The 14,762-nt window shown below is 41.8% G+C and overlaps 1 protein-coding gene across 13 annotated transcripts in view; it reads left to right on the forward strand.

Annotated features, from left to right (window-relative positions):
* Positions 1-14,762, forward strand: part of Nrf1 (nuclear respiratory factor 1) — a 105,801-nt gene that overhangs the window by 36,205 nt on the left and 54,834 nt on the right. For 4 of the 13 annotated variants that reach the window (XM_039107511.2, XM_017592611.3, XM_039107513.2 and 1 more), the window contains exons 2-5: positions 3,280-3,437; positions 3,958-4,192; positions 4,315-4,350; positions 12,187-12,301. In XM_039107511.2, the coding sequence (XP_038963439.1) occupies positions 3,970-4,192; positions 4,315-4,350; positions 12,187-12,301 (374 nt within the window). In that variant the 5' untranslated portion in view covers positions 3,280-3,437; positions 3,958-3,969. The remainder of the gene's footprint in view (positions 1-3,279; positions 3,438-3,957; positions 4,193-4,314; positions 4,351-12,186; positions 12,302-14,762) is intronic. The other 9 variants (XM_006236200.5, XM_006236198.5, XM_039107514.2 and 6 more) reach the window with 3 other exon arrangements.

Below are 14,762 nucleotides of genomic sequence, written 5' to 3' on the forward strand. Positions count from 1 at the left end.
GGTCTGCCCATAATTCCATCTTCAGGGGGTTTCAACACCCTCGTCTGGCTTCCATGGGTACCAGGCAGACATGGGGTACACACATGCAAGCAAAATACTTAGACGTATGATATAACGTATCTTAATATAAAATACTTAAACGTATGTTTGCGACAGGGGCTCACTCTGTAGACCAGGCTGACCTCTCAGAAGTCATCTGCCTCTGTCTCCAGAGTGCTGAGATTAAGGATGTGTTCTGCCACATTTGGCCCAAAACAAATACATTTTAGATAAAATCGGCATAGGGAAGTGGTATACTGTTTCCATCTTCATTTTCTTCTCTGTTAAATAAATAAGGAAGTGGAGGCCTGGTCCAGGGATGTGTATGCCATTCATAAGTGGCTCACATGCCTTACTTTAAGGTTTTAAGGGAGCACAGAGAGCGGTATGTATAAGTACTCTATTTCGGGTTCAGAGATCCCAGAAATGCCTCTGCCTCTGCTTTTTAGAGTGTCTAAGAGGCTAGAGAAGCTGACTGAGGAGGTGGGGGTGGGATGGAAAGAGAAGAGGCACCAGGCAGAAGGCACAAGCCTGAAAAGCAGACAGTCCTATTGATCCATGCTGCAAGCTACATTCTGGAGCAAAGAACTGAAATCCATTATGCCAAACACATAGAATTATGATCCCTTTGAAAAGCAGGTTAGATGCCATCTAATCCCAAATCATTTAAAAACAATTTTGAAGTACCCAGAATTCTAAAATGTAATTTGTTCAGACTAGCACAGTGAAATTAATGGAAAAATAACACTTTATTAGTACCTTCCTTTTATGTACTGTGTTTAATTGTATGACTCGGTGTATCGAATTGTACTTTAGGTAAGTACCAACAAGGAGCTAGGATATATCCCTTATATATTTTTTAAAAACTCGCACAAAGATAAGATAGAAAAGAAACCCTACAAGGCGCTTCACCTTTTTTCTTTAAAAATATATCATAAGAACAGTATAAAAGAAAAAATGTATATATAATCTAATTCTTCCTACATATAGGTATTGTAAAGGTCATATGTCTGCATATGTATGGTTGCCATTTCTTTTTGTAAATTCTAGATATGCAGTGCTATATACTACTCCAACAATCAAATCTTATTTTGTATTAGTACTGTATTAATATTGTATGAGGAGAGGTGGTGTATCCTTCAACTATTAATCATAACTCCAAATACATGTCAGATGTCTCTACATTTTGTTAGTATGTTTGGACTAGCAACTTTCACAGTTTGTGAAGTTTGTACACACACTTCACAGGTTTGTTTTTTGTTTGTGTTTTTTTTTTTTTTTTTTTTTTTGGTCAATAATCTTTTTTCTTTTTAAAAAACTTCTAAGTTTTAAGAGTTGCATAGATCATAACCAGATGGATCATATGTGACTTAACACAGAGCACAGGCACAACCCCAGAATGTGAGACACTATTCTTATATCTAGTTTCCACTGTGTAATTCAAAGGCCAGGGAGCCAATTTGTAGATCCAAGATGCTTTGCTTGACACCATTCTTGTTTCTTCAGAGGCAGCCATCTTCTTCCTACATTGCCACAGCCACCAGAAATGTCAAGAATTTATTTTTAATAGTTATCGAATAATATCCTGGTTTTTTTTTTTCTTTTTGGTTCTTTTTTTCAGAGCTGGGGACCGAACCCAGGGCCTTGCGCTTCCTAGGCAAGCGCTCTACCACTGAGCTAAATCCCCAATCCCATATCCTGGTTTTTAAAAATAAAGATAAGGGTTTAGTTATATTTTGCTGTGAGATTACTTACTTACTCTTTATGCAGAGGCAGGTACACTGGGGCGAGGGATGATTGCGTTTTAATTTTCACATTGTAGTAGAGCATCCGTAACAATAACTCTGAGTGCACAGTTCAGTAATGGTCAGTGCTTTCATGTTATGGGGCACCGATCTGCAGAACTCATGCATCTTGTGAGGCAGCTCCTCACCTGCTTGTAGTCAGCCCTGGCAGCTATTTTTCATTTTTTCTTTCTTTTTTATTATTAAAATGATTTATTTCTTTAAGTTCATGTACATCAGTGTTTCACCTGTGTATATGTCTTTATGAAGGTGTTGAGTCCCTCTTGAGTTACAGACAGCTGTGAGCTGCCATGTGGGTTCTGGGAATTGAACCCAGATCCTCTGGAAGAGCAGCCGTTGCTCTTAACCACTTAGCCATTTCTCTAGCTCTGGCAGCTTCTTTTCTATAGGCTATCCTAATTATTTCGTACAGATGGACTATACAGACTGGGGAGATGGCTCATCCGGTGAGAGCATTTGCCATGTAATCCCCAGAACCCAGACTGAGAGGAGAGACCTGACTTCTGCAGGCAGGCTGCAGCATCCCCGGCCCATCATACACATAGAACAGCTTCAAGTGTACAGCAAAATTCAATAGATGGTACCAGGGTTTCCTAAATGTCTCCTGCTCTTGATACACTGCTTACCCCTCTGTTAAATGTTTCAGTCCCTAAATAATACCTGTGTGAGGTAATGCATATTTAATTGGCTAGATTTTACCATTTCGTGATGTGTATATAATTTTCAAATAGCATGCTGCATATGATAAATATATAGAGTTTTATCTGTCTCTTTGAAATAAATTTTAAAAAGACTTTACAATGTCCCCTGTCTGTTACAGGGGATATGTTCGCTGTCCCTCAGCAGACACCTAAGACCCAGCCTAGACACTCACTGTGGCCATAACACTCTAGTTGCTCCCTCCACCTTTGTGTAGCTCCTGTACACATTTGATTTATACCTTGATATTTCACTTTTAGGAGGCATTGATAGAAGTAAAATTAAATTTAATTCCAAATTCTACCTGTTCATTGTTGAGATATAAGAAAGCATTTATTTATTTCTGTATCCACCCTGTATCTCACAACCTATTTGCTGTTCAACCCAGAAGTCTTCTGTTGATCATCTTATGTGTAGACAGTCATGCTATGCAATACCATTGTGTTTTCCTTCCCTGGGATCCCCTCTTGCTCTCTCTCTTTCTCTCTGCTCTCTCTTCCCCTCCCTTACCACTCTTGGCTCCTTTTCTTTCCTTTTCTGTGTTGTTTTACTATATAACCTATGAGTTCCAACATAATGTTGAAAAGAGAAGACATCCTTTTCTTGCTCCTGATTTTAATGGAAAAGGTACTACTTTTTCACCTTTAAGGATAATGGCTATGGGTATTTTTACAGATGTTCTTTAAGTTGCGGAAATCATCTTTATTCCTAATTTGCATTTTCTTTCCTGTTTAAGGTCGAATGATCTGTGGTTCATATAGACCACATTTTGTTTCCCACTCACCCATTGATGGACACTTGGGTAGCTCCCACCTCTGGGCTGTTGTGAATTAATGCTGCTATGAACATGGGTGTGCACATAGCTCTTTGAGACCCTGCTTTCAGTCCTTCTGGGTAAGTACCACAAGTTGAGCTGCCAGACCACACCTGATATTTTAAAAATGTCAGGATGTCTACATGTAACAGCCCTGGCTGGCCTCAAACTCACAGAGATCCACCTACCTCTGCCTCCCAAGTGCTGGGATTAAAGGGGTGCGCCACCATGCCTGGCTGGTTTGTGTGTTTTAATATGTCTAAATGTCCAGATCTATTTTTACATCACAATATCAAATGCTAATCCCTGGGCAATTTTAAATGTCTTTTATTGTTAGACAGATTTTAAATGTCTTTTATTGCTATACACATATTAATGATATTTAATGTTTTTGACTTGATACATGTGCATGTTTCTATATATTTATGATAGTAAGTTTCTGTTAGTTATTTCACATAGAAAATATTCTATTTTTATGTTGTTAAAATCAGAGCTTTGTCAGAGTTTCTCTGCTCTTAAAAAAAACTTAGTTTTACATTGTATACTGAATCTCCTCCCCACACCTCCCCTACCCTTCCTCCTCCGTCTCCTTCTTTCTAGCAGTAGATCTTCATGGAGGAACACGGAGTGACCCAAACCGAACACATGGCTACCATAGAAGCCCATGCAGTGGCCCAGCAAGTTCAGCAGGTCCATGTAGCCACTTACACTGAGCACAGTATGCTAAGTGCTGATGAAGACTCCCCTTCCTCGCCTGAGGACACTTCTTACGATGACTCGGACATACTCAACTCCACGGCAGCTGATGAGGTAACTGCCCATCTGGCTGCTGCAGGTAATGTTTGCAATAGAAGCTTGCTTCTTTCCTTAACTTGTGGGTTCATGCCTGTCGAAGGAGCCTGGAATTCCAGCACTCTCTCATTTCTTTTCATCGTTTTTTGTTTTTGTTTTTTTCAGTGCTGGGGATCAAACCCAGGGCCTCGCATATACTAGGCAAGTACTGGACCACTGAGCAACATCCCGAGCCCTCACCACAGTTTTTAAGCCTGCATCTCCAACCTTAGCCTGTTGTATGAGAGTTGAGTTCTGGGGCCCCTTACTACTAGTGTTATGACGGTGGTTTTCTTCCATTCTGACTGTCTGGTCAACTAGAGTATGTATTATAGTCACATGAAATATAAAGACTGACATATTTAGATTTTAATATTTTTAAGGTTAAATTTTTTTCTAGTATTGGGTTTTTATTCCCTTTGTGAACCCTAGAGTTACATGCTAGAGCAGAGTCCTACCCTGAGCAGTGTACATCAGCCCTAGGCTTTCTAAGAGAGTGGGCTTCTCCACCTGTCCAGGTTTGCGCTGTAAGTTTCAGTTTGTGTGGAAATTTTCTATGTAGATTTCCACAAATAGCAATAGGATTTTACAGCTCATTTGGTTCTTCTTTCCAGAGCCTGCGACTCTGCCTGCTGTCTGTTGTCACTGACAGGTGTTTATGTTGACTACTTTCTTCATAGACTATTATATGTAAATGAACATTCTGTGATGTGTTTGGAAATTAATTTTAAAAATTATTTGGGTTCTAAGATATTATGCTGGACATGGTTTCTGTTTGCTTCTGCTAGGTAGTACCAAGTACACTAGTGATGTGTAATTTTGTGGGTTTGAAGTTTTCCAGGATACTAAGAGACTTAAAGCTGGCTGTGTTTCATATTACTCTATGTAGAGTGTATATTGAGCATCATGGTGAGAACATACATGTAAACCATGGCTGGGTGGGTTTAGTGTTCTATGTAGGGAAAGCTGGGCAGGAAAGCTATGATCAGGAATGGCCAAAGTACTGGATTAGCAAAGTGTATGTGTTGTATTTAACTAAGCTGAAGAACAGTGTGATAATCTCATGGTGTCACTCATTCGCTGTACTATTCTGGAATGGTGAACTTAAAAACTAAAGGAGGGGCTGAGGACCTGGCTCACAGTAAAGCACTTGCTTAGCCATGTTCAAGACACTGGGTTTAAATGTTTGTAGCACATAATTTGTGAAGTTTTTGTATTTCCCAGAAGAGGGCATGCTAACATAACAAACCCAGATCAGCTCCTTTCTTAGGAAGGAAGATGCTTTGGAGACATGGCTTTGCTTTGCTCCTGTACCGTGTCGTCATAGTGTGAGGAGACAAAAGGATAGCTGAGACTGGGTTCAGAGGGTGAACATTTGTGTGAGGCCTGGGGTTCAGTTCCCAACACTACTAAACAAAGACTAGAGCTGGCTAGGTGTGATGGCATGAGCCTGTAGTCCAACTACTCTGGGGTCGAGGCAGGAGGAACAGAGAGAGCAACTTAGACGACACAGTGAGGCCTTATCTCAAAAACAAACAATAAACAAAGGAACAGGAAAAGACAAAATCTTTCATTTGTCCAATGTAAAAACAGGCCCTTCAAGTCTCTGATAGGTTGCCACTAAGGGATTGTAATGAGATCTATGTACTACAAGCTGTAGACTCATGACTAAGATAGCTTACTTTGAAGGAGCTCTCAGGCCACTAGTTGCATGTTCTCAGTGCAGGCAAGTACTGAGGAGAGGGTCAGACTGAGGACATTTCACAGGTCAGGACTCTCAGATGAAAAGGGAAGGAGGCCATCGTGGCTGAGCTTTGTGAGGTAGAAGAGAAGACAGTACAGAGGGCTGGCATGGGTGTGACTGCATAGGCTTAGGGCTCTGCAGGATGCTGGTTTGCAGAAGCTGCTGGCTGTGGAGGCACTCACCTACAATTACAGTAAACAAAAGAGAATTTGCAGAAGTGGCAGAGGGACTTATTAACTGCTCAGTTATGATGGATCCTGACTTGTCACGTTTGTTGCTTGCTAGAGAATTTTTTCTGAGGACTAGTCTATACCATCGACATACCCAAAAGGCAACTCAGAAAAAGTCAATATCAGTTAATTCATACCAGGTCGCCTATCAGAAATGGTTCTAATTCTCTTCAGTTCAGACAGCTCTTGATCAGTGTTGATTCTCAAGGGAAAAAAATTAAGAAGGGCCTTGGAAGGGAGACGGCTCAGTCAGCAAAGTGCTTGCCATGCAAGCATGAGGACCTGAGTTTGATCTCCAGAACCCAGGTAAGAAGCTGGGCACGGTAGCAGGCACTTACAATCCTAGCACTGGGGAGAGACAGACGCGTCCAGGACCTCCTGGCTAGCCAGTCTACACCAATGACTGGATAGCACCTGAGTAACCTGCGTGTGCGTGTGCGTGTACCTGTGTGTGTGTGTGTACCACATGTGTACCTGGTGCCCAGGGAAGTTAGAAGGCGTTGGATTCCCTGGACCTGAACTTAGCGTAGGTGGTTGTGAGCTGCCCTGTGGGTGGATCCTCTGGAAGAGCAGCTAGTGCTCTAGCCCCCAGAGGACTTCATTTTAAACAAAATGGAATTATTTCCTCCAAGGCATTAGATAGAAGTAGAAAAAGATTACATGTTCTGTAGTCACACTTGCTACCCCGAGAATGAGGTTGAATTGTCTGACAAGTATAAAATCTTGAATCTTGGAGGAAACCTGATATTGGAATCAGAAGAAAAGGCAGGATGCCCATGGCAGGCACGGACGCGCCTGCTGTCCAGCCTTGCCAGGCATTGCTTCTGTTTATTCTGTATGTGGGTCCCAGAGATAGGATTCAGGTAGTTGAACTTGGAAGTAAACACCTTTGCCCACTGAGCCATCTTGCTGGGTCCCCAAATTGTTTGGGGGTGTTGTTGTTGTTGTTGTTGTTGTTGTTTGGTTTTGTTTTTTCCAGACAGAGTTTCTCTGTGTAGTCCTATGTATTTTGGAACTCAGAATTCCTCGTCCTCCTGCCTTCCCCCAAGTGCTGGGATTAAAGGACTGTAGGACCATGACTTGCTGATTTATTCATTCATTCAATAGGAAATAAACATTACAGATGCAGTTGAGATTTTTAGTGTTCTCCCAACAGCCCATACTCAGAGATCTGCCTCTGCCTCCCCCAAACGCTGGGATTAAAGATGTATACAGGCTTTGCCTGGCTAAATCATTCACTCATTCATTTGGAAATATACATTACAGGTGCAGTTGAAACCTGGGGTGTGTTCTCTTTACAAATTTGAGACAGTGTCTTGCTGGCTGTATAGTCCAGACTGGTCCTCTTGCCTCAGCTTCCTGAGTGCGGCCTTAGAGGTGTGCGGAATCATGCCGGCTGGCTTGCCTCTCCTTATACTTGCTTCTGCTGAGGTCACCGTATTCTGAATTCCTTTGTTCTCTTGATTACTTTATGTTTTTGCTTTGTGTGCAAATATCGTTTAATAATAGCTAACACTGGGGTTGGGGATTTAGCTCAGTGGTAGAGCGCTTGCCTAGCAAGCACAAGGCCCTGGGTTCGGTCCCCAGCTCTGAAAATAAGAACCAAAAAAAAAAAAAAAAAAAAAAAAAAGCTAACACTGTCTTGCAGCTTTAAAGTTTATATTAATGATCCCACTCTGTCCAGCGTTTTATGTGTTAAGCATTAATTTTCTATAAAAAGTTAAAAACCAAATTGTTTGAAGCTGGACACAGTGGTGCACACCTTTTTTTTTTTTTTTTTTTTTTTCCCTCGGAATTGGGACTGAACCCAGGGCCTTGTGCTTGCTAGGCAAGCGCTCTACCACTGAGCTAAATCCCCAATCCCAGTGGTGCACACCTTTAGTCCCACCACTTGAGAGACATAGGCAGGAAGATCTCAGTAAATTTAAGGCCAGCTTGGTCCACACAGTAAATTCCAGGCCATGCAGGGGCTACATGGTGAGAGCCTTTCTCAAGACTGTAAATAAACAAAAAATATTTATAGTCATATATGTGCAATGACTTCTGAGTAGGCTCCAGGGATCTGAACCCAAGTTTTACTTACAGGGCAAGAGCCTTGACTTGCTAAGCCATGTCCCTGCCCTCAGAGAGAGAGAGAGAGAGAGAGAGAGAGAGAGAGAGAGAGAGAGAGAAAGAGAGAGAGAGAGAGAGAGTGTGTGTGTGTGTGTGTGTGTGTGTGTGTGTCTATGTGTGTGGCTGTCTGTCTTTCCTTACCTTTAAAAGGGGGTCTAGAGATAAACACCTTTACCTACTATCTTGTTGGCTTCTGGACTCTCTTTTTTATTTTAATTATTAATGTATATTCATTGTATAATTGAGTTTCAAAATGACATTTTCATTCAGTATTTTACTGAGACTCAGTTGTGTTGATAATGTAGCTATTGCATTTTTTATCAGAACTGGGATATTTCACTATTTATAGATATGTCTTAGAGCTAGGATTACAGGTGTAAGCCACAATTTTCTGTTCCAAACTCCTGTAGTTTCTCATAACAATATATTTTATATTTTGCCTTCATATAAAATAAACATAACTGAAGTGGTTTTTTCATTCGGTAATATCTTCATTACAAGTGATATATTCTGATTTTTTCTTCTGATGTTCTAATCCACTCTGGCTTATTCTGTTTTATTAGAAAAATATTCTTCATGAACTACCAAAGGGTTACCATTTGCTTCATGGAAAAAAAGAAAATTTTGTGGAATTTCTTTGTGAAAGGATGTTCTTGAAATATTTTTATTTTCAATTATGTATATGGGGAGGGTGAGTACATGCAGAAGCCAGAAGAGGGAGGGCAGTGGATTCCTTGGAGTTGGAGTTACAGGCACTTGTGAGCACCCCGACATGGGCTCTGGGACCATGAGTCCTCTGCAAGAGCAGGGTGTGCTCGTAACCACTGAGCCTCCTGTGCGGCGGCTCACTGACAGGATCCTGCTGTGTAGCTCAAGCTGGCCTCTTAACTCTCAGTCCTCCTGCCCCAACCTCACTAGTGCTTAGGTTTTCACAAGTGGGCTTCGCAAACACGACTTGATGTATCCAGAAAGGTATTTGAGGGACCAAAGATAGGCATATTTTCAGCTTATTGAAATTTGCTAAACCAGACACTAATCCAGCTTGTAGCTTCTCTTCCTGTGTCTAAGTGCAGTCTCACCTGTTCTTCCTCATCGAGTGGGTGTTTGCTAACCAGCATTGGTTCAGACAGCTGTCTGTCCATAGCCATGTGAACAGTAAGTGCCACACCTTTGATAGCCCACTCTTCTCACCCTTGTCTCTGACTCAGGATCGTTGCAGTTCAGTGACATGAGTTGTGTCTCAGGATCCAGTCCACAGTCTTAGTAACGTAAGCTTCAGGGTAGGGTGCGGCAAGATGAGGCCTCTGCTTAGCATCTTCTAAATTGTTTTGCCTCTCTTGGTCTTTGTATTTACATTTAAATAATAGGTTTAGTTTATCCAGTTCTATAAATAGTCTCATTGGGATTTATATTAAATTCATAGACTTATTAGGTCAGGGTCCTACAAGCTTGCTGCAGGCAGCTTAACCAGATCTGAGAACCCAAGTTCAGTGAAAAACGCTGTCAGAAAGTAAGGTGGGATGCACACCCACATGCATGTGCTCACAGGCCTCAACAATAAATAAAGTGTTAAATCTAGCTAACAGTAAGCCTGCTGAAGCACTTCAGGGTATTATATTGACATTTTCAGTTTACTTTGAAATTCAACAAAAAACATATGGCTTGACAAACCGAGAATAAATATATGGTATATGGTTTGTGCATTTAAACTTTTTTATGATAAAAATCTTTGAATTCTGACAGTTCAATAGCAACAGAATATGAAAATCAGCCTGATGTTTTAAAATGGTAAAAGGATTTAAAAAGACATCTCTCATAAAATGGTATTCGGTATCACAAAAAATGATACCACAGGCCTAAGAGGACAGCTGTTATCAAAGTTACAAAGATAACTAGTATCATAACTAGTGTCCGCAATACTGTGGAACAGCTAGGTCCTTTGTACATTATATGGCAATATAAAATAATGCTGCTACAAGAATGTGGAGTTCCCTCTAAGAAGTTAAAGACTTTATGGTCCGTAAGGCGTACTTCTAAGTAACCAAATGAGTTGAATCCCACAGAGACATTGACGTCTGTACACAGGAGCAACACACACACACACACACACACACACACACACACACACACACACACACACACACACTCACACACTCTCTCTCTCTCTGTCTCTCTCTCTCTGTCTCTCTGTCTCTCTCTCTCTGTCTCTCTGTGTCTCTCTCTCTCTCTCTCTCTCTCTCTCTCTCTCTCTCTCTTCAACCTTAAAGAAATTATACCAACAGAAACAAGACAGACATAGAAGGACAGATAGAGTGTAATTCCACCTATGTGAGGAGTTGAAGCGTCAATGAGATGGTTTCTAGGGCTGTGGAAGGAGGTGCAGGGAGTTGCTGTCAGCAGGTACTTGGAGGTAGAGTCACTAGTGCTAGAGCCAGAATTCTTAGCTTCAAAGCACCACAGCAGGAGGAGGAAAGAGAGGAGAAAGGAAGTCTGGAAGGAGGGAGAGAAGACAGGCCTGAAGGCAGACAAGCTGGGAATGATAGTATATACCTGTTAATCCCAGGAGGTCACTCAAGGATCAGGAGTTCAATGTCATCCTTGCTTCTAATGATTCTAAGGTCAGCCTGTCCAACATGAGATTCTGTCTCAAAAAACTGAAAGGGAAGATTTCAGTAATATAAGACAGATAAGTTATAGAAATATGTACATGGTGGGTATAGTTAGTAATAATTGTTTTGAGCACAAAATTTTATTCAAAGATGGATCTTATGTTAAAATATTACCACAGTTTTATAGTAAAATGTTGGGAGCAATAATTTCAGGGCCTAAGGTTTATGTCTGAAAGTTGGCTGGGTACCAGGTACCTATAATCCCAGCACTTAGAGCAAGGTAGGAGGACCACTTTGATTTCCAGGCTGGTCTGGGTTATGTAGTGAGTCCTGGGAGAAGGAAAGTCTCTACCATGTCTTTACGAGAGAAAGCGAGCTAGCGTCTGGCTTCTGCTTGATCTGGTGCTCTTTGGAGGGTTTCTCCTCAGAAAGGCCATGATAGCACTGAGCAGCCTGCAGACAAAAGGGCTTGCTGCAGTTCACTTATTTAGAATATACACGTGAATATAATGTTAGCAGTTCAATTTTTATCTAGGCCTTCATAAAAGGCCTTAGGCTGGCAGGAAAGGGTAAAGTAACATGCTCTCTTTGACGTTAACCTAGTGCTATCAAAGCTGCAGTAGTCATTATACTTAACCATTCAAACAACCCCAAGGCTTCTCTGCTAGACCAGCTTTTATTAGCGTCGTCGTCGTCGTTGTCGTTGTCGTCGTTGTTGTTGTTGTTGTTGTAGTAGTAGTAGTAGTAGTAGTAGTAGTAGTAGTAGTAGTAGTAGTAAGGAAGTGTTCATCTTCTTGGCCAGGATCCTTTTATCATCTGGACCTTATGACTGCTGTCTTCATTCGTTGGCACACAGTCTTGTTTAGTTCCTCTGCATGTCCCTTCACAGGCGGGAGCGAGCAGTCGCTGGGAGTCCTCCCAGTTCCTTCCTTAACTTGCTCGTCTTGAAGCAATGGAAAGACCATGGAGCTAGAAGTGCAGTGGGAAGCCCTGGGCTGGTTTCCTGTGGCAGGCCTTTCTCTCAAGGCTGCAGTATTTCCTGGTCCCCTTGCAAACACTGTTCTAACAGCAAGGGCTTGCTCTAAAACAGCAACAGCATTGTACAAAATTCAACATGGTATGTGGCAGGAAGGTAGAAACCTTTTGCTTCTTAAAAGACTGATTATAAATGTATATGGTTCATGGGAAACAATAGTGAAGAACACTGATATTGTACACATTCTGTCTTCACCGATAGTGTGTTTCTCTGTCTTGTACCCTTGCAGTCTCCTACCTAATCTTCACTACATGCTTATTATTTCAGGTCCTGTGGGAATGGCTGCTGCTGCTGCTGTGGCAACAGGGAAGAAACGGAAAAGGCCTCATGTGTTTGAGTCTAACCCATCTATCCGAAAGAGACAGCAGACACGGTTGCTTCGGTGAGGGCTGCCTTACCCCCCATCTTGCTGTTCTTCACATGCTTCTGTGTGGATGTCAGAGCTCAAACATTCTTTACTGGATTCCTCAAGACACTGGGGTATTTGATGACAGGTTTAGACTTGGAATCACTCCCATAAAATTAAATTGATGAAAATCTATAAAATCTATAAAATACACGTATAACACTAGCCAGCTATGTGGTTCGCACCTTTGATCCTAGCATTTGGGAGGTAGAGGGAGCGGGATTTCTATGAGTTCAAGGCCAGTCTGGTTTACAGAGTGAATTCTAGGTTAGCCAAAGCTACATAGTGAGACGGTATCTTAAAATAAGGAAGGAAGGAAGATGTCTAATGGCCATTGGTTCATCCAAGAAACTTTCTGTACCTGCTGTCTTCAGGCAGTACTCTAGACATTGGGAGTGCATTACACTGAGCAACAAAGACCCTTAAAGAATTTATGTTCTAAAAGAGGGAGAAAGAAAACATACATTATACTTACTAAGTCTCAAACCCTGGGCAGTGGCTGCGGTGCCTATTTAACTTCTGAAAACAGGCCTGTCTCCAGGTTCTCCCAGCATCCCTCAGTCCCTACCTGGTACACGGTATAGCTGGCATGCCCTGCGCCCTACCTAAACTTCTGCAGTCCAGGGACTGGGATGGCCTTCTGTATATGACCCAGCCATTTTAGCTATGCCACTCTTGGTCAGTCTCTTGGCCCAGGCTGCCCCCTTTATCAGCAGCTCCTGTCCCCTACCCATTTTCTCACATAGCTCAGGGTCATGAGCACTCTGGACTCTCCCAGACATGTCTGCCTCTGGCTATGCTCTCCCTTTTATCTGATAGAGTTTCTTCTCCACCACACCTAGGAGCAGACACATCCTTTACTTTTATTTCTTTTCATTCAATATTAAGTGAGAGTAAGTGTTGTGCATAGAAAAGAAATTAGAAAAAATATTTCTAAACACCAAAGAATGAAGTTATTTATCTATTCTCAGAATAGTCTGGTAATTCCTTCTAAAGAAGCAGCCTTTGCCCAGAACAGGGAGGAACTAAAAGAATAGCTGTATTTATAGTATTTATATCTAGGGGAAAAGCACTTCAGGCAGAGGGAGTTAGCAACAGCCAAGGTAGTCATTTTATTTGTTTGTTTGTTTGTTTACTTTTAATTTTATTTCTGAGACAGGGTTACAATGTTGCTCTGGCTATCCTAGAACTCTGTATGAACCAGGCTAGCCTAACTAAACTCACAGAGCTCTGCCAGCTGCCTCCTGAGTGCTGTGGTTAAATGTGTCCACACCACAGCCAGTCAAAGTAGTCATTTTTGAAAAAGCAGCCAGGAAGAGCATGAGAAGAATGATTGGAGGAGGAGAGAAAAACCCAGCACATGAGGAGGCCAGTGGGCTGGTATGTCGTTTTGTGATTGTGATCTCAGCTCTTGGGAGGCTGGGGTGGAGGACACATCTCTAATCTCAGTACTTGAGAGACTGAGGTAGGCAGGTCATGGGTTTTGAGCTAGCCTGAGCTACATACGAAGATCCTGTCTTGAGAGTAGAGAGAAGATTGGAGGCAGTGAAAACCAACCATTCATTCAAGAAGTGCTGCAGATTTTCTATGGTACTGTGAAATATAGGATAGTCCCTATGACTCAGAGGAGGGGCAGTGTTCTGTGTGTGTTGCTTCTACCCTGGTGTCTCACTTTATTGGAGAGTTTGCTCTCTGAGGTTACAGTTGTTACCTCAGAAGGTCAACCATAATCCAAAAATACTAAATGGCAGTTCTAAAACAGATAATGAGTTTAAATAATTTTACTAGGTATATTGCTATAATTTGAATATTTTTATTTTAATTTTTTTAAAAAAGATTTATTTATTCTATATAAGTACACTGTAGCTATCTTTAGACACACCAGAAGAGGGCATCAGATCCCATTACAGATGGTTGTGAGCCACCATGTGGTTGAACTCAGGACCTCTGGAAGAGCAGTCAGTGCTCTTAACCACTGAGCCATCTCTCCAGCCCTTATTTTTTTTTTTTTTTTTTATTAACTTGAGTATTTCTTATATACATTTCGAGTGTTATTCCCTTTCCCGGTTTCCGGGCAAACATCCCCCTCCCCCCTCCCCTTCCTTATGGGTGTTCCCCTCCCAACCCTCCCCCCATTGCCGCCCTCCCCCCATAGACTAGTTCACTGTGGGTTCAGTCTTAGCAGGACCCAGGGCTTCCCCTTCCACTGGTGCTCTTACTAGGATATTCATTGCTACCTATGGGGTCAGAGTCCAGGGTCAGTCCCAGCCCTTATTTTAAAATCTTAATTTAATTATTTTATGTATATGAGTGTTTTGCCTGTGTAAGTGCCTGGTACCCATAGAGGTCAGAAGAGGCTTTTGTGTGCCTGCATGGGTTTATGTGCTATTGAAGAAACCAGAGGCACTGAACCTCTTGAAGCTGGAGTTGCAGACAG

This window comes from Rattus norvegicus, chromosome 4 (genome assembly GCF_036323735.1).
Source record: "Rattus norvegicus strain BN/NHsdMcwi chromosome 4, GRCr8, whole genome shotgun sequence".
Lineage (NCBI taxonomy): Eukaryota > Metazoa > Chordata > Mammalia > Rodentia > Muridae > Rattus > Rattus norvegicus.